Genomic DNA, 27,511 nt, shown 5'->3' with positions numbered 1-27,511 from the left:
CTAGATTTTTTTTCGCTTGCTGGGCACGCGAGCACCATCACGCGGCAGGAGACTGACGTTGCCGCAGAGCAGCAGGAGACCGAAAAATGGCGGACCTCAGGAAAATCTGTCCTGAGTCTTTGCCCTGCCGTGTCAACCACACACAGAAAACGTCGTTCCAGGGGAAGCTTTTCGTCTTTCTTTGTGTACTTATAGTGGATTCCGGAGGAGCCACGACACATTGGGTCGTCACAGARGATGGGAAAATTCAACAACAAGTATGCCAGTTAGCTTACTGACCTGCTAACGCTTACGTTATGTGGTTAGCCTAAACAGCTAAGTATTTCCCCCCCCCTATAAATTAGTAATAACGACTGTCTGCATTGCTCTGTAATTGTATTTATTGGAACCTACTAAGACTTACAAGCCCCGGTCTTGTTTTATAGAAAGGGTGTAAATGTTGGTCTAAAAACAAAATGTTCAAGTATCGTGCTTGATGTGTTTAAGTAAGATAACGTCACTCTGTCAATCGGTTGTGAAAGTCCAGTTCAAAATGATGACCACATCATCGCAAAGAAACATAAGTTCATCTGATAGAAACGGCTAAGGAGCAATTAATTTATGTGAGACACATAGTTCATGTTTTAAGTGACACGCTAATTAATGGGTCTGACGGTACAAGTTAGCAGTACTGGAGTGAGTTCAAGATGTTTACGAGTGCAATAATCGTGCTGTTAACCTCATCGAGTAGGTTTGCAGATTTTCTAAATGCTTGTGGATGATAACAAGATAACTCATTTGGACTGAAAAAAAGGGCATCTACAAGGTTTAAATAGTAAATTCTAGGATTATTTATTCACTCATTTAACATTKTAAACTTGTTGGAAATGTGAGTTCTTGTAATAAAAAAATCTAAATCATTTTTGTAGACATTACCAATTGGTCTTTAACATTTTTTCTTAGCTCTGCGTGTAAGAGGTTAGAATATATGTCAGGTATTTGACTTGTAACAATCGGTTTATTCAGCTAAATAGTCAGTGGCATTTCGTTTTCACTATTAGTATTAGGCACTCAACATTCTGCCTTAGACAAAAAAATAATTTTGCCCCTTATATCAGATGTCAATTCTCAAATTAGCATAGAAATTATTTAAAGTTTTTTTTTTTTTTTTGATGGACTCTGGAGCTTCAGATTTAATTCTACTTATGTTTAGATGAATGAAAAACAGTTTTGGTTGATGAGAAGTTTAGCAATAAACACCACCTATGTTGTTTCAAAGAATGCACTCATAGACAGTAAATTATATTCTGTATATGTTTATGAAATTCTCAAAACTGCAAACCACAATGGCAAATCACACAGTTGCCATGTTTAATTTACATTACCTACATCCAAAGATTAATCCACTGCCTCATTCCAATTCAGGTGGACTCTCCTTTGAATCTAAAACATCCTCATGATGTGGTAATCTTCATGAGACAAGAAACTCGTGTAAACTACCTCAAGACTTTGGAGGTGTGTGGGTTTCTCTTTTAATTTTACTGTAGTCAAGGAGTTGACAGTTGGATATTTTCATTCCTTTGCATTTCATTTTGGCTTTACCAATTTTAAGACTTGTTTTTGTTTACATTATGTGAGCAGAAGCAGTTAGTAGCACAAAAGATTCACATTGAGGAGAATGAAGACCGAGACACAGGTTTGGAGCAGCGGCACTATAAAGAGGATTCAGATTGTATAATGGCTAAGGTGCCACTTGGAGACCTGGATCTGTATGATGGTACTTATATCTCCTTGGAGAGTAAAGACATAAGGTAAGCTTTAGTAAAATGTCAAAACAAGTAGTTGTGATTTGACAAGAAATATGACGTCTTAAGACATAATCAGATTCTTCTCTCATTGCAGCTCTGAAGATTATGTCGATTCACAATCTGCTCTGCCGCCAGATCTAGAAAAGCCAGACTGTGCTAAAGTTTTTGAACTACCTTATAGTATCCATGCTTTCCAGCATCTCAGGGTGAGTAGTAGTTTAATTGTATTGGAGAGATGCTATGCTCTCCATATCTTTGTGCACAACAGTTCAATAAGCTTTCAATCTTTCACCTATTTGTCTTTTTTAGTTACAATAGTCAAACATCTTGCTGTGTCATTCAAAATCACTGAGGATATGAAAGAACAGACAGTCTGACAGAATTATTAAAATTCACAATATGGGGCAAAAACATATGTGTAACAATAACAAAAATAGACTTACAGTTTACTTTTTAAGATTTTGCTCCTTATTGATAGGCCTTTTCTTTTTAATAACGCAGTGTGGGGATAATTTAGTAGTAAGTCATTTTTGTTACATGTTTTGGTGAAGTATTTCATTTAGTTTTCTTTAAATTAAAAATGTAAGTTGGTAACAGCATGCATTATTTTATATGGGTTTAACTGTTGTGTTATCTTTACATATTTTAGCTTTTGTGTAAGGCGTATTCAATGATTTTTTGATTAAATTTTAGCAGACATTTATATTCAAAGCTGTCTTTGGCATCACTGTGCAATCAGTGGAGTTCTGATTGGGTTGTCAGCTATTTTTATAGTATTTGTAAGGCGCTGAACATAATTGTCTTGCTTCTTTTTGGATCTGTGCAAACAGCAACAGCACAGATGCAGACAGACATTGCTCTTATTATTTTCTTTTTAAAACAGAAGCTAAAGGTTATGTTAGAGATACCTGCAGGGAATCATAAATTAAAGTTAATATTCTAAATTTCAGTTTAGTTCCAACGACAGATTATGAACAAGATCCTTAGGGTAATTATTTGTTGTATAATAACTTGAAATAAAGTTGTTGTTTTTTTTAAAGTGCTGACTGTACAACATGGCACAATTCTGTGTAATCTGTATTTTCATTTGCTTTACCATAGGGGGTACAGGAGAGAGCAAACTTGACCTCTCCACTTCTTTCTAAGGATGATCCCATTTTTAGTTCTTTAACTAAAAAGTTTGGCCGCACTGTTGATGAAGTGGGCCACCGCATTCATCAGACCTTGCAGAAGGTAAACTTTTCCTCAACAACTTTGCTCCTTAAAGTGTATTAAAAAAAAGAAAAAGAAAATATTTTGCTGCTTTTATCAAATTGAATCTGTTTTGAAAAAAACTTATCTGACATGTTTTTGAGATTGATATTTGAGTATATTTTGTGTTCGGCTGAAGTCTGCATGTGACAATGTCTGTACCTTTGAAAGAAATATAAACGCAGCACATACTCTATTTGCATTCTGCATCTTCATCTGCGTGTGAGCCTAAATGGGCGTCTGAGATTCATTGTCCAGTGCAGCTTAATGTGCATCACTGCTGTGAGGTAGCATTTTATAGAGCGTTAAAATGGTTTTACATTACGCTTTTTGTTTTTCAGAATTCATCTTCCTGGGTGTTGTATAACATGGCATCCTTTTACTGGCGTATGAAAAATGAACCTCAGAGGGCAGTGGACTGTGTAGTGCGTGCTTTGCATTTCTCTCCCAGGTAATAACTGGTGGGCCAAAAGGCCTTTGCACTACTWGACTGTGTTCTGTGAGTATGCTCACAGGTGTGTCAATGTGTGTTTTGTTCTTRCAGACAGCACAAGGATATAGCGCTGATAAACATGGCCAACATCCTGCACCGGGCCCATTTCTCAGCTGATGCTGCTATTCTTGCCCACGCTGCCCTAGACCTTACCTCAGATCTCTTTACCAGTCATTACACATTGGGCAACATTTACGCTGTAAGTAAAAGTGAAACCTGTCAGCTTCACTGAARGTTCTTATGTCTACTTCAAAGAGTGGTCATATGCAAAGGATCTTTAGTGTATACACTTTCAAGCTCAGCTTTTTTGCCTCTGTGTGTTTTGAATATATTGTCTGTGTTAAAAAAAGACAATATATTCCTAAACTAAGTGCCTATAAACACAGTTTATAGGCATTAACACAGCATTCATAGTCTTGATTTATACTCTCCTGTTGCTGTTTCACCAGATGCTTGGGGAATACAACCACTCAGTGTTGTGCTACGAGCAGGCACTGCAGGCCCAGCCAGGCTTTGAGCAGGCCCTGAGGAGGAAACACGCTGTGCTCTGTCAGCAAAAGCTGGAGCAACGCCTAGAAGCTCAACACAGGTAGGCCAATGCTTGTGCAGTGGCTCTTGCAGGTTTTCCGTTCCTTTTTTTTTCATGCAACCTACATTTTCTGTTTGAATGACAGTTCAAACTGGGTGCATTGCAAGATTAAATCATAATCTTCTGTATCATCAAATTGTTTGGTATGACTGTTAAACATTTTTGTTATTTCTTATTCCTTTCCAGATCAATAACTGTAAAAAAACAATGCTGTCAAAAGTGTGCTGAATGTATATTTGCTTTCATTGCAAAATCAGTTTCATGTTGATAACAAGTAGAAATACTTGAGTTGAGAAATGCCTAGATTTGGCAAACTGTCAGTTGTTTGTTCATATTTTCTGATAACTATTCTGTATTTTTCATCTTTGCTTGTGTGCTTGCAGATCCCTGCAGAGGACTCTGAATGAGCTGAAGGAGTACCAGAAGCAACATGACCACTACCTCCGCCAGCAGGAGGCGCTAGAAAAACACAAGCTGCTACAAGAGGAGCAGATTCTGCGCAATATTATCCATGAAACCCAAATGGCCAAGGAAGCTCAACTTGGTGAGATGCAATTCCTATTAGCTAAACTAGACCATGAAAGAGTTGAGAAAAATATTTAAAAAAACAAAAATTTGTGCTTTCACTTTTTGAAGTTCCAACACAGTTCCACTATGTTGGAAATTAATGTACAACTTCCAATACTGTCGGACATTGTATGTTAGGACAGCAGAGATACCTGGGACTGCATGAATCTAAAGAAACGTTTCATGGGAAATGAGATGTCACTCTTGTGAAAAACTATAATTGCAGCTTCTTCTTTTTTTTTTACAGCACTTGTCAACAATTTCAGCAATGCGTTTTATTGTCAGTCATACCTTAGTAGTTTAACTATGAACCACAKCCTCTTTTGAAATTGACTAAATCTACAATACACCTTTTTCTGTTTTGAAACAGAACTATTCATATAATCRTAATGTCATTGTTTACTTGCATAATAAGCTGCAAGACACAAATGATGCAAGAGTGTTGAGCACCATATGTTTTGTTTTGTTTTAGGAAATCATCAGATGTGCCCACTAGGTCAGCAGCAACGCCGCCTGTAYTGCCCCTTCGATCTCCCTGTGCGGTATCACCGGGGTGATCTTTTCGAACATGTCCACCATGTCCAAGTGAGTTTTGGGATAGAAAAAAAGTAGAGCATGTAGTGTAAGTCAAAAGTGTAGACACAAGCAGGTACTCTTGTTCTTTATTGTTATGAGGGCATATTTGTTTTATTTATGGTACTTGTGAATATCATGTAAGCAAATTATCATACCTAGTAGTAGAGTTTTTATTATGGCAAGAACCATAAAAGTGATTGAAGTGAAAAAGCACTCCCTCCCCGCCTTGATAAAGACAAGCCAAAAWGCCAAGAATATTCCAGGAACTGATTTGGGTGTGGAGGTGAGAAAGTTTCCACCCCTAATTCCCTCTACTGCAAAGATATGTTTATTACCATTACATATGTTATTACCAGTMTTATAAAACCTCCCAGTTTCCCAAATGTGAAGCTACATTCACCTTGCTTTTTAGGGAAAATGCAGATCTTGAATGAATGTTTACATGGCGAAAAAGAAATAAAAATCAAARATTAAATTGTCAAAAACTATTCAGTCTGATTATAATCAGCAGGCTACAGCAGTGTTTAATATATTTGATCAAACTACATTACTCCAAGATATCTTTTTTGGATAATGGATGTACCTAGAAAATATAGATTTCTATTTTGAGACATTTAACTTATTATTACAGTTATTATATTTAACTGAAATAAGAGTAATGCAGTACTTTACTATGAGACCCTWAAGAGATATTTGAGGACAARTTTAACAACAATGGCAAGTTCTTTCTCTGTGTTGGTTTACAGTTTGGAGAGGCGCTGTCTGTAGCATCCAGTGTGGCGCTTGTATCAGAACGCAGCTCCAACCAGACAGCTTCCAGCCMCCAGCTCCGTCCCACTGTGTCTGGTGATCAGGACCCTGCTGCAGCCCTCTGGGGTGGCCAAGAGGAGTACACAAAGGCAAGAGGAACACTGACATTTTATTTGTACTTGTTCTATAGAGACTATTAAAATAAGCAGAAATATCTTCCTTATAGCATTGGTTTGAAAWCAAGGACTAATTTTTTAACAGACTGTATTATGTGGTTGTTAAAATGTAGTTTTGGGTCTGTGACGACGCCTACGTTTTTTGCATGTGTGGTCTTTAAACTAAGTACTAAGCTAAAACCTAAACTGTGTACTTGTAGATACCTACACTCTCAGTGTCTCAGAAATGTAAATGTATGTTCTAGTACCACTTAAGTTGAGTAAAGAATAGTATAAAAATATTTAAGTGGCATGAGAATGGAGCCTTGAGGAACCCCATTAGCAGGATGAAAGAAACATCTGCACTGTTGTTCCACAAAACMTTGCGATCATTTTATATATTTTAGAGATGTGGATACAAATAAACTAGAAATATCACAGAATCAGTTTTCTATTCATTTTTTTTGTGAATCAGCTAAATATAATACATTGTTTGACTCATCATTCTAATATTTGACAGACTTTGGTTTGCTAATCAAACAGTAGATTTGTTTAATTTTGTAGCCAGAACAGTAAATTATGTTAGAAGTTTTTTCTGGTCTTTTTTTTTATTTTACTAAAGCGTTTGCTTCTGATGAGGAATGATTGAAAATGTGGTTTTGTTTTAGGACACACAGAGGACATTGTGGCCTCAGAGGTCAGACTGTGCCCATCAGTTCCCAAGTATACCACCTGCCCATCTGCTACCAACCTATTTCCTCTCACCTGAAGCACAGGGCCTGGGGTTAGTTCACATTATTTGATTGACTTTTGATAAATATTCTTTAACTAAGAATCTAAATTAACAGTTGGAAAGTTAATYTGTCACCTAAATATATTTGTGTCTCTTTCAAATGATTCTAAATGTAATTATGTTTAGGTCCAGATCTGATAGAGGCTAATCCAAGTGWGAATTTTCATACTTTCTATGATTTTCTTTCATAATTTAAATCCAATAAAACCTTATTTGGTGATTTATACATATATACATCACCGAGTAAACCTTGTACTAAGATCGAAGCAACTACAGTATGCTGAGTTTTCTTCACGCAGTGTGTGTGTGGATGATTTTGCAACTTTGTTTTTGTTTGTTTTCTGCAGAACGTTATTATGACCTATTATCTTAGCCAGATTTGGCTAGTTTCATGGTCTGATCAGCGGTTTTGTCTGCTTGTTGCATCTGCAAATTAGACTGTGATTCTGGAAAATATCTTTGCTGTTATTGTTTAAAAATTAAGACCTTGCTTGACCAGTCAGAATTAATTAAGCTGTCACTATGCAAAACTGCCTCCGGGAACTTCTGTTATCAGCTGTTCCTGTTTGAGATACACCAAAGATACTCTGCACTGAGGCAGAGAAATATAACTGACAACAAGCAGTTATATGTTTGTAAATAGGGATGCACAATATTACTAAATATCTTTAGTAAATATCATTTGCAATATATTCCCATTTTCATGTTTTTAGTCATCTGTGCTTACATCACTCTGTGATCTAACGCATGTTGGGCAATGTCATTTAGGTCTGTTAACATTTCCTAATTGCTCATAGATTGATCTCACATTGGCAGGTTCTCTGGTTTCTTGAGAAACTACAGACCAAACGACAACAAAAAAATAATCATTTTAGTGCTACATTGGCTGCYCATTGAAAACATTTCATAAACACAATCAAATTATTTCTTTTCAGCCCAGTGGCAACTCTCCTGTATAGCAGCTCTGGCCCCATTTCAGTAGACGGTCCACCAGACTGTAGTCCTGTCCCTCAACCGTATCCAGTTTTCCTCCCCGCCTCATTAGACTGGCCCCTGGAAGAAAAGGAGCTGCCAGATTCCTTTGCATCTGAGGTATCAGTTTGTTCATTGATTTAATAATATACGRCTGTGTTGGTTTAAGTGTTGGTTATTTTATTTCTTTTCTCTTTTCAAAATAAAGTTAAATGATATAAACACGTCTTTGTTTACAGATGCTACATTTACGCAGTGGAGGATTTGCACTGGAGCAAGTTGGCGACAGAATAGCACAAGCTACAAAAGAAGTAAACTCATTTTTATTTCTACACAGCAGCATATTGCATTCAATAATACAGACAGTCTTGGCACAACATATGTAAAAATTTAACAATATAAAAAAACTTTATTCATCTTTAACATCAAAAATTGAATGTACACAATGTTCAGCCACCGTTAAGACACTTAAGTTTTTATTTGGTGCTTATATGCTTATGTGCTTATCTCACGTGCTTATATGTCACATTCTGATACTTCTATTTACATTTATTTTACACTGTCTACCTATTAAGAGCTAACAGGCATTTGTTTATTTAGGCCACTATACCCCACTGGCTGGTCAACAATGAGGCAGCTCTATTTTGGCAGGCCAAAGGCAACGGCAGTCGTGCCTTGCAGTGCCTGCGTCAAGTGTTGAACTCTGCTCCGCCTTCACACCATCACTTGGCCCTCACCAATGCTGCTAACCTGCTGCTGCACTACGGTTTGACCCCCCATGCACAAATGCTGCTGGACCATGTGTTGACACTCAATACATCTGAGGTAAATGAAAGTTGGTTTATAAAGTAATAAGCATTTTAAAACTGCATATTCAAGAAATTTCTTGAGAAGAAAAACTCAGAGATTAGTTTGTATCTTCAGAAATTGTGATTGTGAATATGAATAAATAAGGGTTAGAGATCCAGGGCGTGAGTGAGACATGACAAATTTTAGCAAMTTTATTTATTTAGCAATAGTTTTCGGTAAAACCCAACCCTTTTGTTATTTGTTTTTCTAGATTGTTTGAGTAGGTCTATTCAATCTAGAATAAGTGTTTAATAATTACATCTTGTTCTAACTCACATATTGCAGTTTTTATACTTGTTTAATGTAAGTTAGTTCAAATGCCAAAAAATTGCAATTTTGGGTGGGGTTGYTTTTCCATCAGCTGCACTTGCTGCATTCAGGTAAACTTGGTGCACTCAGAGCAGTGCGCCTTGAAAGCTAATAGAGATGTCACTTTAAACATTGCAATTTGTGAACAAGGATGTTTAGACTGTTGCATACCTTGTTTTATCTATCAGTGTCAGATACACAGATGTCTGTTTAATCTCAGTGTCAAGATATGCAAGTTACACCTGAGGTAATTTTCTCTGTGTCTCGTTTTGTTTTCCTCGCTCAGCCTCACGCCCTGCTCAGCTTGGTGAATGTGCATTTGGCCCAGAGCAATGTGACAGGTGCTTTGGCCTTGTTTCGCCACATTCTGGAGACAACCCTGTCCTCGTCGTCTTCCTTCTCATCCATTGCTGCCTGCGAGCAATGTCGCACCAGCCTGCCTTTACTACGCTGTCTTCAGTTCTACCCTTCGCTTTACAATCTTTCCCACCGACAACCTTGTTCACGTAAGTAACCTAAACAGAGTAAGGAATTTTTTTCCTCACAATATGTAAAAAAAAAAAAAAAAACTTTCACTAGTGGGGTACAATAAAAATAATGAATCATATTTTAATGAAACAAATTATTTGAGTCCGTACTCGAAGGTTTACATTTAAATAGATTTTGGTTGATGACTAGGAGAGGTACATGATTCATATGATGATGTACTCTGATTTCTTTCATAGTGTAGTTTATCCAATTTAACCAATCTAGATGCAGCTATATTCAAAATGTCTCTCCTCAAGCAAACAAGCAGCTTTACATTTTTCTCTTTTAAATCACACAACTGAGAGAGTAAAGTTCTTTTTAAATACAGGGCTTTCAGTCAAAGCATTTAATTTTGCACAGTCATTACAGCCTCTGCATTCTATTAGAAATGCGACTTAAAAAATCTGAATCCTTTTCTTAACATACCTCTCTACCCAGTCTGAATACAGAATAATTACCCAAACTGCATAAATAAATGTCTCYGTAATAATATTTATCTATAAAATTTATTCTCAAGCACTTTGAATTGCYTTGTTGCTGAAATTGTGCTATATAAATGAAATTACCTTACCTCAAAAATGTTGTTCAACTCATATTTRTGTTGCCTATTGCTGTTCTTTAATTTAAAACCGCCATCAAATGGTGCTGCGCTCATCACTCCATGGTGCTCCATACCATCAGTCAAACACACCAGAGTGGAGCTGCTCTATTCTCATAGGTCACAGATCACTCAATGCTGCATTCATTTTGCACTTGGACATATATTCTCACTTAAACAAGTTTGCAGATGTTATATGTTTTTACAATCCACACTGCAATAAAAGGAGTTACATTTGTTTCTCTAATTAAATAATCAAAATCAAAGAATTAAGCCCAGTCCTATTTTTTTCCCATGTATTTTTTCAGTTTGAATTGCAGTCTATCAGTCTTACAGATGAGCTCTTAAATTTTAAACCATTACTAAAAGTTACCAGTCAGAATTGAATAAGTTGCTCTTATTTTTGAWGAACACTAACTTTTTACTTGTACCACAAGGTGGCATCATAAGCCACCAAGTGGACTGGTGACTGCCACTGTCTTTTTCATTGCATCTGCAACTGGTACTACACTGAAATATATATTAGATGAACAGTTAAATAATAAATTTAAATTAAGCAATAAGTTGGTGATATTAAACTTTTGAACTCAGAGGAAAAAAAGTTAATTAGGAAATTTTCCAGATTTAAAAAAATCTAAATCAGCTTTCTGCTGGACAGAGGAAGTAAAAGGAGTCTGAGTGATATGTGCTTTCATGTTGTCCCCTCTGAGGGCCTTTAGAGCTGCTGTAAAAATGCTGTGATGTATGATGTGTTCTTTATTTGAACAGAAACCACGTGTTTTCTTTTTTCAGTGCAGCTGAGGGGAAAAGTGCTTTGAAGTGGAGAAATTCTGCTTCTCAATAATTTAAGCAGCTGAAAATAGCTAATGGTAACTTTAGATAAGACTATATTTTACTCTCTAAAGCTAAATATTGTTGCAGTAAAATATACTTGAGTCCTTGCGTTCAAACAAGCACTAACCAAACTCTCCTGTTTTATTAGTAAAGTTTACAGAGGTGGCTCCTTGGTGCTTGAACAGAAACGTGTTTGCTTATGTTTTCTCAAACTCTTTAAAATTAAGRAATCTCTTATTCAACAGCTTAACTTCTAAAATGTATACGAATGGAGCTTGTTTTAAAATGCAATATGGAGCCATGAAGGTAGTGGAACAAAAGTGCCAATTTCTGTGCTGTAAAAAAAACTAGGGAAGTAAAAAGTGAAAGTCAACAGAGTACAGAAGATTAAAAAACAATAACATGTCAGTTTCTATTGATATGTTTTAAAAACTACTAATGTGGACATAATGAAAGCAGTAATGCTTCGAATACTAATTGAAGTTTTTTCGGTGATCCAGAAGATGGAATCTGCATGACTGAGGAAAACTTTGGCATACAGCTGGAGGAATGGGAGGACAGTGAAGAGAAGCAGGACACAACTGCCAGTTCTGCCATTGAAGACATGTTGCTCTTTGAGAGTAAGATCAGAACTTCATTTGATCTGTTATTAAAACTGACATACAGTTAGGAAAAGGGGTTATCCCACAATTAGAATTAAAGTTAGTTTTAACATTCAGAGCTTTGCAAGAGTATTTAAACCTTTTTCCTCCACATTTTGATACATTACAACGTTAGTAGAATCCCATTCCTTTCAATTCAATTCAGCTTGATATTACAGTACAACCCAATTTGACTACAGTCCAGATAAGTATTTAAGAAGAAGAAACAAGCACACAACATTACGTTACACGCAATAAATAAATAGATTATGCTTTCCTAATCCCAGAACTGAAAGAGTTTTATTTAGTTTAGCTCATAAAGATTCTTTTGTAGTTTGCTTCATGAACAAAAGAAACTGCCGATGACGATTTGATCCTGATTAGTTTTTTTTTTGTTTGTTTTCAACACTTTTCTTCTTTTTTCCAATCTTTCAGATGTGATCCTAGACAGTAATGGCTCAGGCGAGGCGACGACACAGCAGCAGGCTTCTCCCTCCTCCACTGGACCTGCCAAAATGTCGTCATCCTTTGGAGACGGAGGAGTGGAAAAAGAGGATGAATGGCAGCTGAAGGAGGACCTGATGGGAGCATTTGAGGGAGCGCTGGACGTGGGAGGGAAACGCGGAGACCTGCAAGGCATCAGAGTGCTGAAGAATGACCGCGTCATGGGGGCCCGAGCAGGAAGTGGACCGTGTTTTGGAAACTGTGAAGATGATGATGGAGCAGAGTGGGTAAGAGTTAAAACTGAGCTTTTGTTCTAAATTATTAAAAGTAAGTTGGAGAATGTGACTAAAGTTGGCTTGAATGTGTGTTATTGGTTTTTATTGTGTGTTCTTAGATCACCTTCCAGGTAAAACGGGTCCGTAAATCAAAGGCAGATGGGTCAGAAAGTGTCTCCATGACTGATGACAGTCAAAACGAGGAGTCGATGCCTGGAGGGAGCTCTGTACTGGAAATCAGTGGTCCAACTATCCCATCTCCTGGTCCTTCAGGTAGCAAAAACATCTGCGTTTGATATGCCTACTAAGGCAGAAACGTGGGGAAAAATGGTACTTGATAAGGATCTTTTTATGCTTTTTGATCAGGTCGCTGGAGAGACTATACAAGTCTTGGCTGGCCTGGACCAGAGGAGTGCCAGCGCACACGGAGGGTTGACCTCACTACTGTAGCTAGTACATGGTTGGCTGTTTCTGCCAAGAATATTGAGTAAGTCTGTCATCATAATAAAGTAGTTGGAATATATTTTCCTATGTATTTATTTAGGCAAATTGCAAATTTGCAATAGTAGTCGCCTTTAGGAGAAATAAAGACAAAGTTAGCCATAGTTTTTATTCCTGGGAAAGAAAGCAGCAAAATAGCATGATGTCTGTTTGTCATGTTAAATTAGAAGCATTTAAAACAGGTGTTTAATCCATCATTTTGTATCTCATCACCACTTTTATATAGCATCACAGAGCACATAGACTTTGCCACCCCACTCCAAGAGCCTGCAGCTGAACCTTTATGCAATGCCAACCTAGCTGCCAGTATGCACACCCTGGACCACCTGGCAGGTGTAGCCAACCGCGCCTCCATCCACTACACAGGGGAAGCCCAGCTGCGAGAGGTACAGAGGCTGAGGCCAACTATTACACAAACTAATGATCAAAACAATTCAAGCTGTATGTGTGAGATTGACATGAAGGCAGTGTTAAAGAAAACCGAATAAACCGAATCACTCTGACTAAAGTGGTTAGAAATGTTACTATTCTTATTTAAATGCATTTTGTTTCACACATGCAGTTTGATAAATTACAGATTATGTAATTAATCAAATACCCAAGTATCAGATTCTGTTTTTAGTCTCACTGGGGTCTTTTTTTTTGTCACTTCTGAAGGTTCTGCAGAACCTTGGGAAAGATAAGTTTCCTCCCCAGTCATTTGAGCAGGTGGGAACTCGCATTGCTAAAGTCTTGGAGAAGGTAAGTCCACTAAGGAGTAATATTTACTTATGACCAGTAATTTTTATATATATGTTGAGGTGGGAGTTGAGTTTTAAATTGAACATTGCTAATTGTCAAGCACCTGAGAGCTATGCATTTATATTTACTAATAGTTATTTTTGTCTTATGGAGGGAGTGAGTAAAACTGTCTTCAGATACTCTAACATCAAAGCCAAGTTTTCTCTATTGACTAAAGGAAGAACCTCTAGAGATTAAAGACTTGGTGGTTTTATGTCTTGCAGTCAGTTCTGTTAAATGTCTCTGTTTTATTTTACAATTTCAAACATAAAACATGCAAGTTTTCTTTTCTGTTTGAGTTGTGTTGGGAAGGAGAAACATGAACAGGTCTGCAACAAGTGAACAGGTAACTAAAATGGTATTAACTTTTCAAACTCAATTAATTTTGCAATTTTTTTCCTCCAATCAGAATCAGACATCTTGGGTGTTGTCCAGCATGGCTGCACTGTACTGGAGAGTGAAAGGTCAAGGCAAGAGAGCCATCGACTGCCTGCGGCAAGCCCTTAACTATGCCCCTCATCACATGAAGGCAAGATGGACACAATTATTTAGTCTACTTATAGCAAGTAATAAATCCATAAATAAAATATATTTATTGTGTTTTTTCTGCTCTTGAATTATGGAACAGGATGTACCACTTATCAGCTTGGCCAACATCTTCCAAAACGCTAGGTTGTGGGAGGATGCCCTCACAGTCGCTCGCATGGCTGTCGAGATTGCACCGCACTTTGTCGTGAACCACTTTACCCTTGCCAATGTCTATATTGCAATGGTAACAACGCTAAATCAAATAATTGTTGGTTCTGATGTATGTTTTTCTGGTCTTGTACTGTAACAGCATCTTAAATCTTTTTTTCTTCTCTGTAACAGGAGGAGTTTGAGAAAGCAATGCACTGGTATGAATCCACTTTGAAGCTGCAGCCAGAGTTCGCCCCTGCCAAAGATCGACTGAGAACCATTCAGTGTTATCTGCTCACCAAGAGGGAGCGTCGCCAGCCCTAAACCACTCAACCTGACCTACCCAGTGACCATAAACACATCACACACATGCACACATTCAGACATCCTCCACCACAGAACTATTTGAATAAAATTAAAATATAGGGAAGCTGAAAGTCAACGGTCCTAATTTTGTGTATTTCAGGCCCCTTTTCTTCATTGGTGGTCGAACACGGTTCTGTTAATTAGGTTGAAATGTAGATAATTTAGCCCCACAACTGCAAGACTGTTGCTATTTAACAATCAAAACCTTGTGATGCTCATATCATGTTTTTTTTCCTGTTTGCTTAACTTTAAAAATATGTGGGGGTCAAAGTAAGTTATACTTTTAAAGTCCGACTACTTCTGATGTAACTTTTAATTCAACCTGGGCCAACCAGAACGCGTTATTCTTCTTCTTCTTGAAGATATTTTAAAAATAAAAAAAGTAACGTTTTGCTCCACTGTTTTCAAGAATAATGACATATAACCTCCCAAAGGTGGTGCCAGTTTTAAATTCTAAATGAAAAGGCTGTATTACAGTATTTTGCAAGAAATCTTTTGCTGAGATGATAGGGGAATGTGCTTCTCAACTCGGAAGTTAAACGAGTTTTAATTGAGCGATAATGCCCTCTCTGTGCTTCTTTCAATGAATGGGAATTCTCGGTTTATGCACTTTTTCTTTTTATCATTCCTATTTATATGGGACCTACAAACTGATTTTGCTACAAGCTAATTTAAATATGAAAGAGTGAAAATGACATGCTGTTTCATTTGCTTCTCAACATGTGGGAATTACATGGCAAAAATGGATTTATCATTGGCAGTCTATTAAAAACAAATCTGTATTAAATGTACAGTTTTAAAGGCAGCTTGTGGATTTCCTTTTATTTCTTGGTGTGATGTATGCATGACCTTAGGAAGTGAAAACTTTTGTTGTATTCTTCCTAGTTTAGCATAAGCTATAAACAACATTTGTGCTGCTCCTATGTAAAATATCCTGGTTTAAACTCTCATCCAAAACAAGTCACTCTGGTCTAATGGTGGCGCTGCTGGACCTTTTCTAGCCAGACATCATTTGTCAGCTCCCACATTATCTTCCTCTCAGTATGACGACACCACTTTCATTATATTCCATCTTAACGCTTAATCTTTTAGATACTGTTAAAATATGTCTTCAAAGGACAAGGACAAAAGTACTGTGGATTATATAATATATGTTATATAAATACACATGAGTGAAGCACTTTTTCAGGGCATACAGATTTTGATTTTCATTCTTGCAATAAATATATAAATTCAGAAAGTGAGACCATTAAAACTTCATCAACCAGGAAATTCATCATATCCTGGTTGAATAAAACCTTGTAGTTGGGAAGAAATGTTTTCTAAGATTAGTAATTTTTTGATGGATTTCTTTTCCTGAAGCATATAGATTTTTTTTTATTATTTGATGAGGTAAGTCATTTTTTATGCCTTTAATTTCCTTAAGTTGTAGAAGTATTTTAAAGATTTTACTGGATGGTATAAATAATACATTTCAGGTTCTGAACTATTTGTCATAAAGTTCTGTTGCTGGAAAATGTGGAAAGTATCTATAAAGCTATCCAGTCTAAATAAATTATGTAGATGGAATGTGTTGCTCTAAAGAATTTGGACCTTTCTCTAAAAAAATGTCTACAAAACATTGAAGTCTGCAGTGGCTAATGACAAAATATGCCCAAAGTACATGGTTGTTGATTCAAGGAAAATGGAGAAATGATTTTCAATTTGAAAAGAAATTTAATCCCCTTTTCATGTTGATGTTCCTAAATGAATTCAGTACAACTTCTTGTCCTGTTACCAGTAAATCCTGTCCCCCAACATGTAACTTAGTCATATAATTATATACCATAAATAAAGGTTTTAGATCTCAAGAGGTTTATTAAAGAAGTAAGATCTGCAGAGATCTACTTCCCAGTTGTAGTTTGTGTCATAAATGAGATGTCATAAAAAGAAACTGTATATAAGGATAAGTGACCAATGCTTTTGGCAATTTACATTCCAACAAATGCTAACAGATGCTGACTGGCAAACTCCCATCTTTATAGTAATGTTCACTGGCTCTACCTTGTTTCCCATCTGCTTTTGTGTTTCTGTTGATTAGTTGCCACAAGACTGCAGAACATGCATTTTTTTGTGATGTTATTTAAATCTTACATGGCTTGCAAAAAATTCTTTCCAGAATGAGTTATTTGCGTATTTCAACAAGTTTTTCTGTTAAGTTCTATTGTCACTCAACTTGTCTTTGCTGCTATCCAGACTCACATTTTGAAGCTGGTTTTACTTCCAACATAAACTATTTAAATTCCTGTACTACATTTCCAGCATTCTTTAAATATGCTAAGGATCTTTTTTTTTATCACATTACATATATAATACAATAATATTATAGTGAAATATAAAAAAAAGGTTATCTTGCAATCAGACAATATTTCACTTGTATGTATTTTTCAAAAATACAATGCTGAGATATTAATTACCCCCTGGCTGTTTAGAGCTATGCACTGGAATGTGCTGGTGCCTCTGCAGCATGGAGCGTCATGAACCAAGGATGGAACACTGTGTTCATTCACATAAGAAGGAACAGCCACATAGTATTCATGTGAAAAGGCACTTTTTTTTTCCTGCTGGCTTTTTTTTCCCCTGAAAATACTCGTTCTAAAAATGGCTCGAGCACAAAACAGGCTGCTATTTTTAGAATCCTGTGAAGTAACAAGATGGTTGCAGAGGAACTAAAGTGTATGCACGGAATCCTATAAAAAAAAGAAAGAAAAGCACATGCAAGGGGAAATTTGCAGCTACAAAGCCCTCCCCTCTCCTTTAGATCCACTGTGGACAAAACCTGCTGCATTGCAAATGGATCATATTTACTGTCATCCCCGCTCGCCATGTCTGTGTACCTCTTCTTCACTCTTGTTTTGGAATGTTTCTCAATGAATAATTGACTGGAGAGGTATTTTTGACCATCCCTGTCTTGGGTGCAGTGTATAAATAGCTCATGTGCTGCAAAGCGTGCATGGATTTGTCAGGGGTGTTAGGCCTGGGAGTAGGAGCCCTGTTATGTAATAGGCATGTGAGTTGGCACACCACAGAAACACTGCATTGAATGGGTGTGTGTGAAAGCTCTGTTCCCATTGAGTGTTTTCAGAGCGATTGTATTCTCACTGGGAGTCCTTTGTTAAGTCTTTTGAAGCTGAGGCAGCTAATTTTTTGTTACCGCAATGGCAGACAGGATGCGTTAATCTTATATCTACACAAGCACACTTATCTTGAAACATTATATTCCAGATATGTTACATTTTGATTTAAATATTATCCTCTCCACAGCGACCACCACTCTCCAAATATCAGCATTTGAATTAACAATTTGTACAGCTTGTACTTTTAAAAAACGGGTCTTATTTTTCAAAGGAGGAGCTTCTTATTAGCTTTTGAGTTCACTAAAATATTCTTTTCAATTTTATTTTTGCAGTAACCAGTTGAATAGCTTCACTGAAAGAAATGCTATTTGGGATTTAGTATATGTAAATATTTATTACACTTTGGAGACAGAAGAATGCTGCATTCACTTCCTAATAAATCAGCTTTATAGATTCTCAAAAGGGATAGTTTTTGACTTTTCAGTCATTTGTCGTTATAGTAAACTTTTGATGCTCATAGGCATGTTGGAATCTGCTCTGCGTATGCAAGCAGCGTAAATTTAGCTCAGCATGGTTTATTTTAGAAACACTGAATGAAAGTGATGCAAGACATTATGTAATAATTGTGAGTTCCCTACATGGACATGAAAGACTATTTTTAAAGGCACTGAGATAAAGTGCATAAAGGTTTCATACACAGGCTGAATCTTTGTTTCAGATTCCATTTCATGTGTTCACTAGAAATTTGAGGCAGTTCTCATCAAATACAATCATTTGTCTACAATTCAATCATATTTTACAGTTTATTAGTTGAGCAGAAGTCTACCTATCTTGGACATAAATAGATATTTTATTGCAGTATTACTCAGATTGTATGATTTTATTTTACATTTTATGCCTCTATGTCACCTTATCTTTGTGAAGTTTGGCTTTTTCCTCTTTTCCAAGTGTGGGTTTACTCATCATACTCTTCGTTCTTTATGTAGAAACAAGACATGTCGGGTTACTTTGCATACCGAATTGATCAGGGCATGAGTGTTAGAGTGTGTAGTTATATGTCTCTCGGTAATCAAATGAACTGTTCAAGGTGTATCCCACCTCTCCGCTGTGGATTACTGGAATGGGCTTCTTAATTTAATTTGGTTAAAATTTTGACTTTTGTTACTTCCAAACAGAGTAAACTCTTGAACGACAAATTACATGTACTTGATAACAAAACAGCAGGAACCATGTCTCAAGTTTTACTCGTATACTAAAAAGAAAAAGGAAAAGGGTTTGTTTTTGGACAGTAAATCATAACATGGAATCTCAGAAGTTGCCTTCTTATAGATTATGGAGATATAAAGGAATATAAAGGAATATTCTAGAGGGGTTGAAGAAGAATGTAAAGTTGCAAAATCATACCTACAAAGCATTTTCCTTTGTGACTCACGACGAGAAACTAATTGGTCAAAGATCCCATTTGAAATTGTTGCTACTGTGCTTAGTTATGAAATGTCTGTTATGTTGTCAGGTTCTATCTAAGGCACCTCCAAAGTTCACCTCACCTCCTGACAATAGACACCAGGTCCCTGGGAACTCTGCAAGAAGGAAGTAAATACATACCTGGATGCATGTATCCACAATGTGGGCTTTGCTTTGTTTTTAACCATAGTTTATGTTGCAACAATATATTTATTGGCATTTCGTGTTGAATTTTAACAGCAGGGGCTTTCTTCTCACTACGTATTGCAGGAACACAACACATATTTATCATTAGTTCATCACCTGATCATTTTAACAGCATGTATCCCAGAGTCATGTTCCAGTCAGTGTACAGTATTTACAGAGAATGTACAGACTTTGTATAATAAATATTAGGAACAGGAAATTGAATGCTTTCACTTAAAAAAAAAAGAATTAAAAAACATATCTCAAAAGGATTGTTGATTAATTTTATTTTTAGTGAATTGATGTCCAAAACATCTTGCAACCTTGTGCACATCATCCTAAACCCCAATCTGAACAGGCCTTCAGCACCATGGACAGCTCACCAATGAGTCCCAAACACTTCATTCAAAATTCTGCTACTAATGGATCTGAGGATATAAGACCCTTTACCAAACAGTTTAAAACCTTTCATCTGCAGTGAGAATGTAATTTACAAATGGAAAACAGTTAAAGCCATCACTGTTTTCCTGGGAAAAGGCCTCTTGACAAGTTCCCCATTGGTTCAGATCATGCAATGTTCAAGCAGACTGCAAAGAACCCAAGAACAACATATTAGACTCCAGATGGTTTTTTGGAGGCCAAAAGACTTATGCAAAAATGTATGTCCTTATGCCAGGGAAATGCAAAAGTAGAAATGCTTGTCCAAGATAGAGAGTACTATGTCTGAAGAAAACCAAATCTAACAGTATCACAGACTACCAGTTGTCAACCATTTTGGTGAGGGGTGATGATTTGGACTTGTTTTCCAACCTGGGCATCTCTAGATGTAAAAATACTCCAGAGTTATTTAGGGCAGATTTTTATCTCAACAATACAACACACTTATGAAAACGAGGGAATCAGACTGTATGGAAAGCATCTGTAAACATCAATGTTAAGGCCTTACCACAGATTTTCACTTAGATTTAGGTCTGGACTTTGACTGGAATATGCTAACACAAGAATATGGTTTGAACTAAGTCATTCAGTTGTATCTCTGAATGATGTGCTGGAATCTTAACCTCTCCACTAGCCTCAAGTTTTTGGCAGACGCCAACATGTTTTCTTCCAGGTTTGCGCTGGATGTGACTTCAACTGTCTTAAAATCAACTCTGACCAGCTTCCATGTAACAGCAGAACAAAAAACATCCCCACAGCATGGTGCTGTCATCACCATGTTTCAGACTGAACAGTGTGTGGTTAAGTATTGTCTGCATGTAGGTCTCATCCAGAGACCAGAACTTCTTTCTTCACATGCTGTCATACTTGCTGCGCATTGCACACACCTTTCATACACAGTTCACTATTCAGCAGTTTGCACAATTACGCAAAATGTTGCTCAGCTGTGCAAAGGGGGGGAAAAAAGAGTAAAGAAATTTAAGAAAAAATATCTGGCACAACATTCTTTTAAAATTGTCTGTCTTTTTACCACTCTTCCATGATAGCTGGGTTTCTAAGTTTATGACTAACAGCTATCCTCCCCACAGGTTCTCCCTGAGTTGTGGATCTCTGCAACTGTTCATGGGTTATCGTGGCTGCCCCTCTGCCAGATGTTCTCCTTGCCAGGCCTGTCATTTTAGGTGAACAGCCATGTCTTGGTAGGATTGTAGTTGTACTACACTATTTCCATTGTTACATTTCAGATTTAATAGCGGTTTGTGAAATGCTTAAGCCTTTTGTGTAATGTTTAATCACTTAACTTTGCTTTAAGCGTCCACGACTGGTTTGCTGGGTTAAGTCATAATAATGGTGTTTATTGAGGTTTTCTATCAAACTTCTTGGGCATTCACATTTAGCAGCATTGATTACCCACAGAAGGACTAAAGTTCAAAGAGAATACAATGCATCTGACATTGATGCCTAGTATAGATCTAATTGTTTTTATTATGCTTTTTCATGTAAAACAATCAGAGATAGGTAGCAACATTTACTCTGTTGCTCTTACTCTAGAAAAATGTATTTCTCGGCGCAGTCATATAGCATCGCATTTTCTTTTTTACTTTTAATCAAGTAATACTTTCAAGTAATACTTATGTTACTTGATTACAATTTGATTACAATCATCAACTATTTAACCCCCCACTAATTACATTTTTCTCGGTCGCTTTGGTGCATTTCTCACATCACTTAGCATTTGGGCAACAGCTAGTGCATTTATCAAAACAATTAGTGCAAACTAAAAATATCAAAAACACACAATTTCACTATGAAGTGATTTGTTTTAACAATAATATATATATTTGATAATGTATGTAAAAATTATTATTTTATTGATAAAAAGAAAACAATGGCCGCGGTAGGTACCGCACGCCTTGCCGGTATCATGAGCTGCCGCGCAATGAGCAGAGCATCCAAACATCCAAAGCTCCAGTCAGAAGTCAAGTAAGCAAAAATAATGTCTCAAAAAAGGACGTATTCTTCAGGGTGGGGAAATGAAAGAGGAAGAATAGAAAAAAGCCAAGATAAAGGTTTGTTTTAATGTGCCTTGGTAATGTAATGTAATGAAAAAGATTTGTAAAGCTGATAATTGAACGGTCCAGTTCAACAGTCAAACTTTTATGCTGCACCGTTTGTATTTATGTGAAACTGAGTTTAAATTTTAAATGAGTTGGTTCTTGTGGTTGGTTCTGTATATTTCTGAGGTATTTTTGGCTTCAAAACGCCGTGTTTCATAACGTTTGATAACAATAATTAAAACTTCTCAGTGTTTGACATTGTCTATCAAAAAGTTTTACATCAGGCAACATGGCTGCCTGCTGTATTAATGTATCGATGAGCTGCTCAATGCTGTAGTTGGGGATATGTTGTTTGCTGCTGAGCATAATCATTTTGTGGCTAAAACAAACATTATTTTTACATCAACTTCTAAGTTATGTGAAACTTCTGTTAAAATCATTTGAAGGCTCAGAATCAGTCCAGTACCGGTCCACATTCCAGGGGAAAAAGACTCACCTGGTATAAATAAAATTTTCAGCTTATTGGAGTTACGCTTAAGAGAAATTTATTTAATCAAACAACGTCATGAATATGTGTATAGGGCTGCATTGATTGCAGTTTTCTGGCCGATTCCTTGTTACCAATCTTTAAAAAGTCTGACCTGCTGATTAGGATTTTTTTGTTTGTCTGAAATGTTGCTAAATATAGCAAGAAAGTCACTGTTGGCAACAGTGGGGTGAATATTGTTAACTGTAAATGTGCAGACCTGACCTGGTTGGTCTGTCAGTCAAACCTCTCACTGCAGAGCAGAAGAGGACAGAGGCTGATTTATAAACCTTTGCTGATGAAGATAAGATCAGAGAATAAGATGGACTTCATGTGTAAGTATCGGCCGATCACGATCCCCMAAAATTAAGGAAATCGGCGCCCAGAAATCAACTGGTCGATAAATCAGTTGGCCAATAAATGTATCCTTTTATACACGTACTGTATATAATGTCAACAGTCAGAGATGCAATAAGTTTATAGCAGGTGTGTGAATGATATAATGATCGGACTGCTGATTGCAGGCCTCATGAGGCTTGGACCGGCCCTGTTCATTGTGTTAATGTTAGTTTTTATCTGTAGAGCCCACTGTGACATTTGTAGGCTAAGTCAATATGCATGAGACATTATACATTTTCTGCACTGTTCAAACATAAATACAATATTTCAGATCAGAAACTGCACATCTACCAAAGTCCTTGTTACTCACTCTAAAAAGAAAATAGTTGAACCAACTTAATTGAATTGCTTCTATAGGTAACAAGCAATTCAATTAAGTGTATCCAACTGAATTTATTAAGTTTAACCAATTCAATATATTATAATCATCCAACTCAATTTGTTAATTTATTTTTAACAAATTTATTAAGTATGTTTAAGATAACAAATTTAAGTCAGTCTTACTCAAATCATTTAGTTTACTTCAAAAATGGAAAATAAACTTTTATAGCGCTTTTCCAGTCATTTTGACCACTGAAAGCACTTTACACTATAGTCACGTTCACACATTTATTTAATGTGCAGATAGGCAACTTGGGGTTAAGTGCCTTGTCCAGGGGCACATTGACATGTGGCAGGAGGAAGCTGGAATCAGACCTACAACCTTCCGATCACAAGACGGATACTCTACCCACAGAGCCACAGTCACACCAGGAAATCTGTCCCTGGTAAACTTGAGTCATGACGTCAGATGAGAGATATATGTTATTTAACTTAATTATTTCAAGTAAAGTCAAAGTAAAAAGGTCATTTAAGGAAAAGAAGCACAAAAGTCCAGAAACAGCCTCTGATATTATACAAAGCTTTCGAATTGCTTAGGAATTGTATGATACAAATTTCCTTGTATCATACTTTTAACTACAGACCTCTCCCTACTTGTTTTAGTTCTCTTAGGTGCTCCATCACCTAATCTCACTGTTTCAGTTTCAGGACTTCTATTAATCAAGCCAGGAAGAAGGGTGGAATCTGAATTGAAAATATACAATTTCTCAGATTTATAGATTATTATAAATCAGGTCTCATTGCAAATATTATGAGTGGATCAGCATTATGAATAATTGGTCTTTTTATTTTAAACATGTGAATGTTAAAAACATAGATAGACAAGAGAGAACATCGTAGCTGCAGCGTAATCAGAAAACATGTTAATAAGACAGAAAAAGAAGCAAAAGTTCGCTCTCCTGCAAATGCAATGCCATGAAAATCCTGCAGGTTGCAGCTTTAATGAATGAGACAGTCTCCATTCTTAAAGAGACACGGTTTAAAAAAAAAAAAAAAGAATACAGAAAATATTGGAGGATTTTTATTTAATTTCTATTTTTATTCTGCAAAGGCTGTAATTTGTCCGATGAAAGCAGCCGTGGGTTAATATATCCCGCTTCCAGTACAGTAACACCTTGAGCAGAGAAACCCGCAGCGCCAGGCGTGTTGAGTATGGGAGTTAAAAATAGCATCATCGGTCGGCCAAGCGCCGCTCCGTTACTACGCGTTTCAGCATTCTGCCCTATGCAGGGGGGGAGTCTGCAGGACTGAGACCGCGGCAACCCTCCACCTTTTTGTGCTGCTCCGCATTATCAGTCGGAGGGCCACTTGTGGTTGTTTCGAAGGAGTAAACCCAGCCTGAAGTCCATTTTAAGCACATTTGCAATCTTTATACGAGTCCCATTCTCACGTTACTCGCCATTTTGCTCCTGATGCTCTGTGTGAAATAAAACAGACGTTTTAGAGTCACCAAACCGCGGCCAGTTCGGTCTATTGAAAGAGGTGTAGGCTAGTCTTTTGGCTCATCGTCTACTCGTTTACATTTTTACTGGCTAATTGGGCCCTCGATGGTGTTTGTTCACATTTAAGGCAAAAGCAGGCTTTGCTTCCACCTTCAAAGTGGGAGATTCTCCACCTGACGTCAATGCCTATGTGACTGACGCAGCCCGCAGCAGAAGGAAGTCTGTTTTAGTTATCCATTTGTTTAGGCGTTAAAAATACAGAAGGACACCCAATTATCCACCACCAAGCTCTACAATTATAGCTTCGTTTGACTATTTTCGCCATATTTTTTCCCCCCTTTCCACATGGTGGGTGAGTCTCTGCGCGCATGGATGCACGCGCGCGTTGGGAGATGAGGGTGCCACCGTGCTTTCAGCGACAAATCATGATTTTTTTAATTTTTTTATTTTATTTTATTTATTTATTTTTCTAAGCGTCAAATTTTGCACATTATTAACTCCTGTTTGCAAACCCGGTCCGAGTGGTTTCCTTGTGGAAATCATGACCACTACATATTGGACAATATGCGGGTGGGCTTGCGCGTGCGTGCGTGCGTGCAGCCCACCGTGCAAACAAGGCTCGCGCTCGCTCTCAAACGCCGCACGCTCGAAATTCCTCCAAGGAACCTCTGCGAGCTTTTCTTTTTTCATCACGCGCGAGCTAAAAATAGAAGCGGGGTTGGATCGTGATCCAGAAATAGATAGGGGGCATCACTCCTATAAAAGGCATACCATTCAAGAGTACAGTGAGAGAAGAGAAAAGCCGGAGCAGATTTAATGGACAAATAGGGTGTTTAGTCCATTTTTTAAAAGCTTCTTTCCGTGCTTTTATCAGAATCTCTGCAGCTACAACGGTGAGTTGTTCTAACCTTTTTCTGAATGCACCTGTTTCCTTTTCATCCCAGTATTCTGCATCAGTATTATTCCTTGTTGTTCTTTTTTACGTAAAATTTTGGGGATTGCAACTCTTTGATTGGGATGGGAAACACATAGCATTTAAGGAGAGCCTTTTCGTAAGAATTGCTGCTATTTCTGCAGCTTGCTGGAAGGAACATCAACCGGTGTGTGCTTACAGCTACACGGGGATCACCCTCAGACACTGTTATTAAAATAGGTAAATTAGTCTTCTCCCTGCTTATGAGAGATGAATTGTCAGTGTTCTTGCTGTTGTTACCTAGTGATCCTCATTCTGAGATTTGTTGAGTGGTTCTCAGCCAAGAAGTGTGAAGGGAGCTGTCCTTCATGTAGCGGTGCTGAAGCGGTTCAGGTAGCGGTTGCTGGTTTACACCCAGTGCAACTACGAATACCGCCATGGGCAGCTCTGATTAGTTTGATGCACCAGAGTTTTATGCTTTTTGATGGGTTTTGATCTTCACGCTTTACCGCTGTGTGAATAAACATGATTTTATTTGTATGCTTAAACTGAAGGGAGAGCAGTTCGACGCCTCACACCAAATGCTCCATTTAGAATTTGAATCCGTTTGCAGAATTGTTTTTTTTTTTTTTTTTTCATCTCTCCTCCCTTTTGTGCACGATGAGCCTCGAGTCGTGACTGCTAAAAGTGAGTAAGGCGCGTGCTGCGTCAGTGGCGTCTGGCTCCGGTGCGCTCGAGACAGATGGGGAGAATCGTGACAGGCTGGGGAGACGCGTCCTCGACTGAAAGACTGGGCGGCCCAATGAAAACGAGGCGAGGGTGGGGCCCCTACATCAGCAGCTGGTGATTTGGAGCCAAAATTAACCCTTTGCAAATAATGAAATAAAACTTTATGCTTATTTAAGATGAATTCGCTCTGAGTAGCACGTCCAGTTTGGATCCACGCATCTGATTGCGATGAAACGTCGTGCGTTTTCAGCTGCAGCCTGATTGTTTCAAACCGCTCTGATGTCCATGAGAGCAGAGGTAGTCAAGAAACTGTCAGGTGCTTTGGCCTCCTGCTTTTAGGTGCTCTTTTTCTTTGCGTCCCTATTGGTGGAGGACTGGGTACCCTGTCCAATCAGATCACAAGCATTCCTCTGCTGCGTGTTAAAGTCTATAACGGCGATAAGATACCGCCTCTCTTCATCGCCGCTCTTTTTAATAACAAGGCTGCGTGTTGCTGCAAAGCCAATACCAGTCAGACGAGTGTTCAGATTAGATACAATTCAGTCAATGAACAAGTCAAACGACAGTGCAAAAGCTGAAGACACTTTGAGGATGAAGACCCCCGGGGAGTCGTGGACTGGAGATTCACTGTGATTTATAGCAGCTGTCCGTCACGAATCTTTTTGCGGTCTGGGCTTGCTGTGCATACATGAATCCGGGAAGCCCTTACCCCAAAAAGCATTCGTGGAGGACGTTAACGTCGCCCGTGTTGTTTTGGATGGAGGAGACACACTGCTGCTGTCAAAACGGGCTCTCTGCTGTGTTGTAACAACGAGAGCTGGACCCTCAAAGTGCTTCCGCACACACAGGCAGTGTTTGAATGTAATAGCTAGACGTTTGGTTCGATACTTAAATACAACTATTATGTCTCTGCATCTATTGAAGGAGGAAAAGGCAAACACGAAGATGCACACACCTTTCATACACAGTTCACTGTTCAGCAGTTTGCACAATTACGCAAAATGTTGCTCAGCTGTGCAAAGGGGGGGAGGGGAGAGTAAAGAAATTTAAGAAAAAATATCTGGATTTCAGAAGAGTTGTGAAATAGAAAATAATGTATGTTTTGGACACATATTTTTTATTTA

The 27,511-nt window shown here is 37.6% G+C and overlaps 1 protein-coding gene across 2 annotated transcripts; it reads left to right on the top strand.

The window, feature by feature from the left end:
• The first annotated feature begins 43 nt into the window (after window positions 1-43).
• ttc17 (tetratricopeptide repeat domain 17) lies at window positions 44-15,541 on the top strand. 2 transcript variants are annotated; one of them, XM_008405691.2, is made up of 25 exons: window positions 44-257; window positions 1,405-1,494; window positions 1,621-1,790; window positions 1,882-1,993; window positions 2,889-3,020; window positions 3,380-3,489; window positions 3,583-3,730; window positions 3,981-4,120; window positions 4,504-4,664; window positions 5,160-5,272; window positions 6,010-6,162; window positions 6,837-6,952; window positions 7,897-8,053; window positions 8,173-8,244; window positions 8,534-8,758; window positions 9,378-9,597; window positions 11,552-11,671; window positions 12,128-12,423; window positions 12,531-12,684; window positions 12,778-12,898; window positions 13,139-13,298; window positions 13,570-13,653; window positions 14,102-14,221; window positions 14,321-14,464; window positions 14,563-15,541. In XM_008405691.2, exons 1-25 carry the CDS (start codon window positions 87-89, stop codon window positions 14,692-14,694), a joined length of 3,621 nt encoding a protein of 1,206 aa, XP_008403913.1. In that variant the 5' UTR covers window positions 44-86; the 3' UTR covers window positions 14,695-15,541. The 2 variants fall into 2 exon arrangements, with proteins under 2 accessions (XP_008403913.1, XP_008403912.1); XM_008405690.2 differs by having other exon boundaries at window positions 1,618-1,790.
• Window positions 15,542-27,511: the final 11,970 nt, after the last annotated feature.

This window comes from Poecilia reticulata, linkage group LG3 (genome assembly GCF_000633615.1).
Source record: "Poecilia reticulata strain Guanapo linkage group LG3, Guppy_female_1.0+MT, whole genome shotgun sequence".
In the NCBI taxonomy this organism is placed as follows: domain Eukaryota; kingdom Metazoa; phylum Chordata; class Actinopteri; order Cyprinodontiformes; family Poeciliidae; genus Poecilia; species Poecilia reticulata.
The sequence above is the reverse complement of the archived record's forward strand: the minus strand, read 5'-3'. Positions and strand labels throughout refer to the sequence as shown.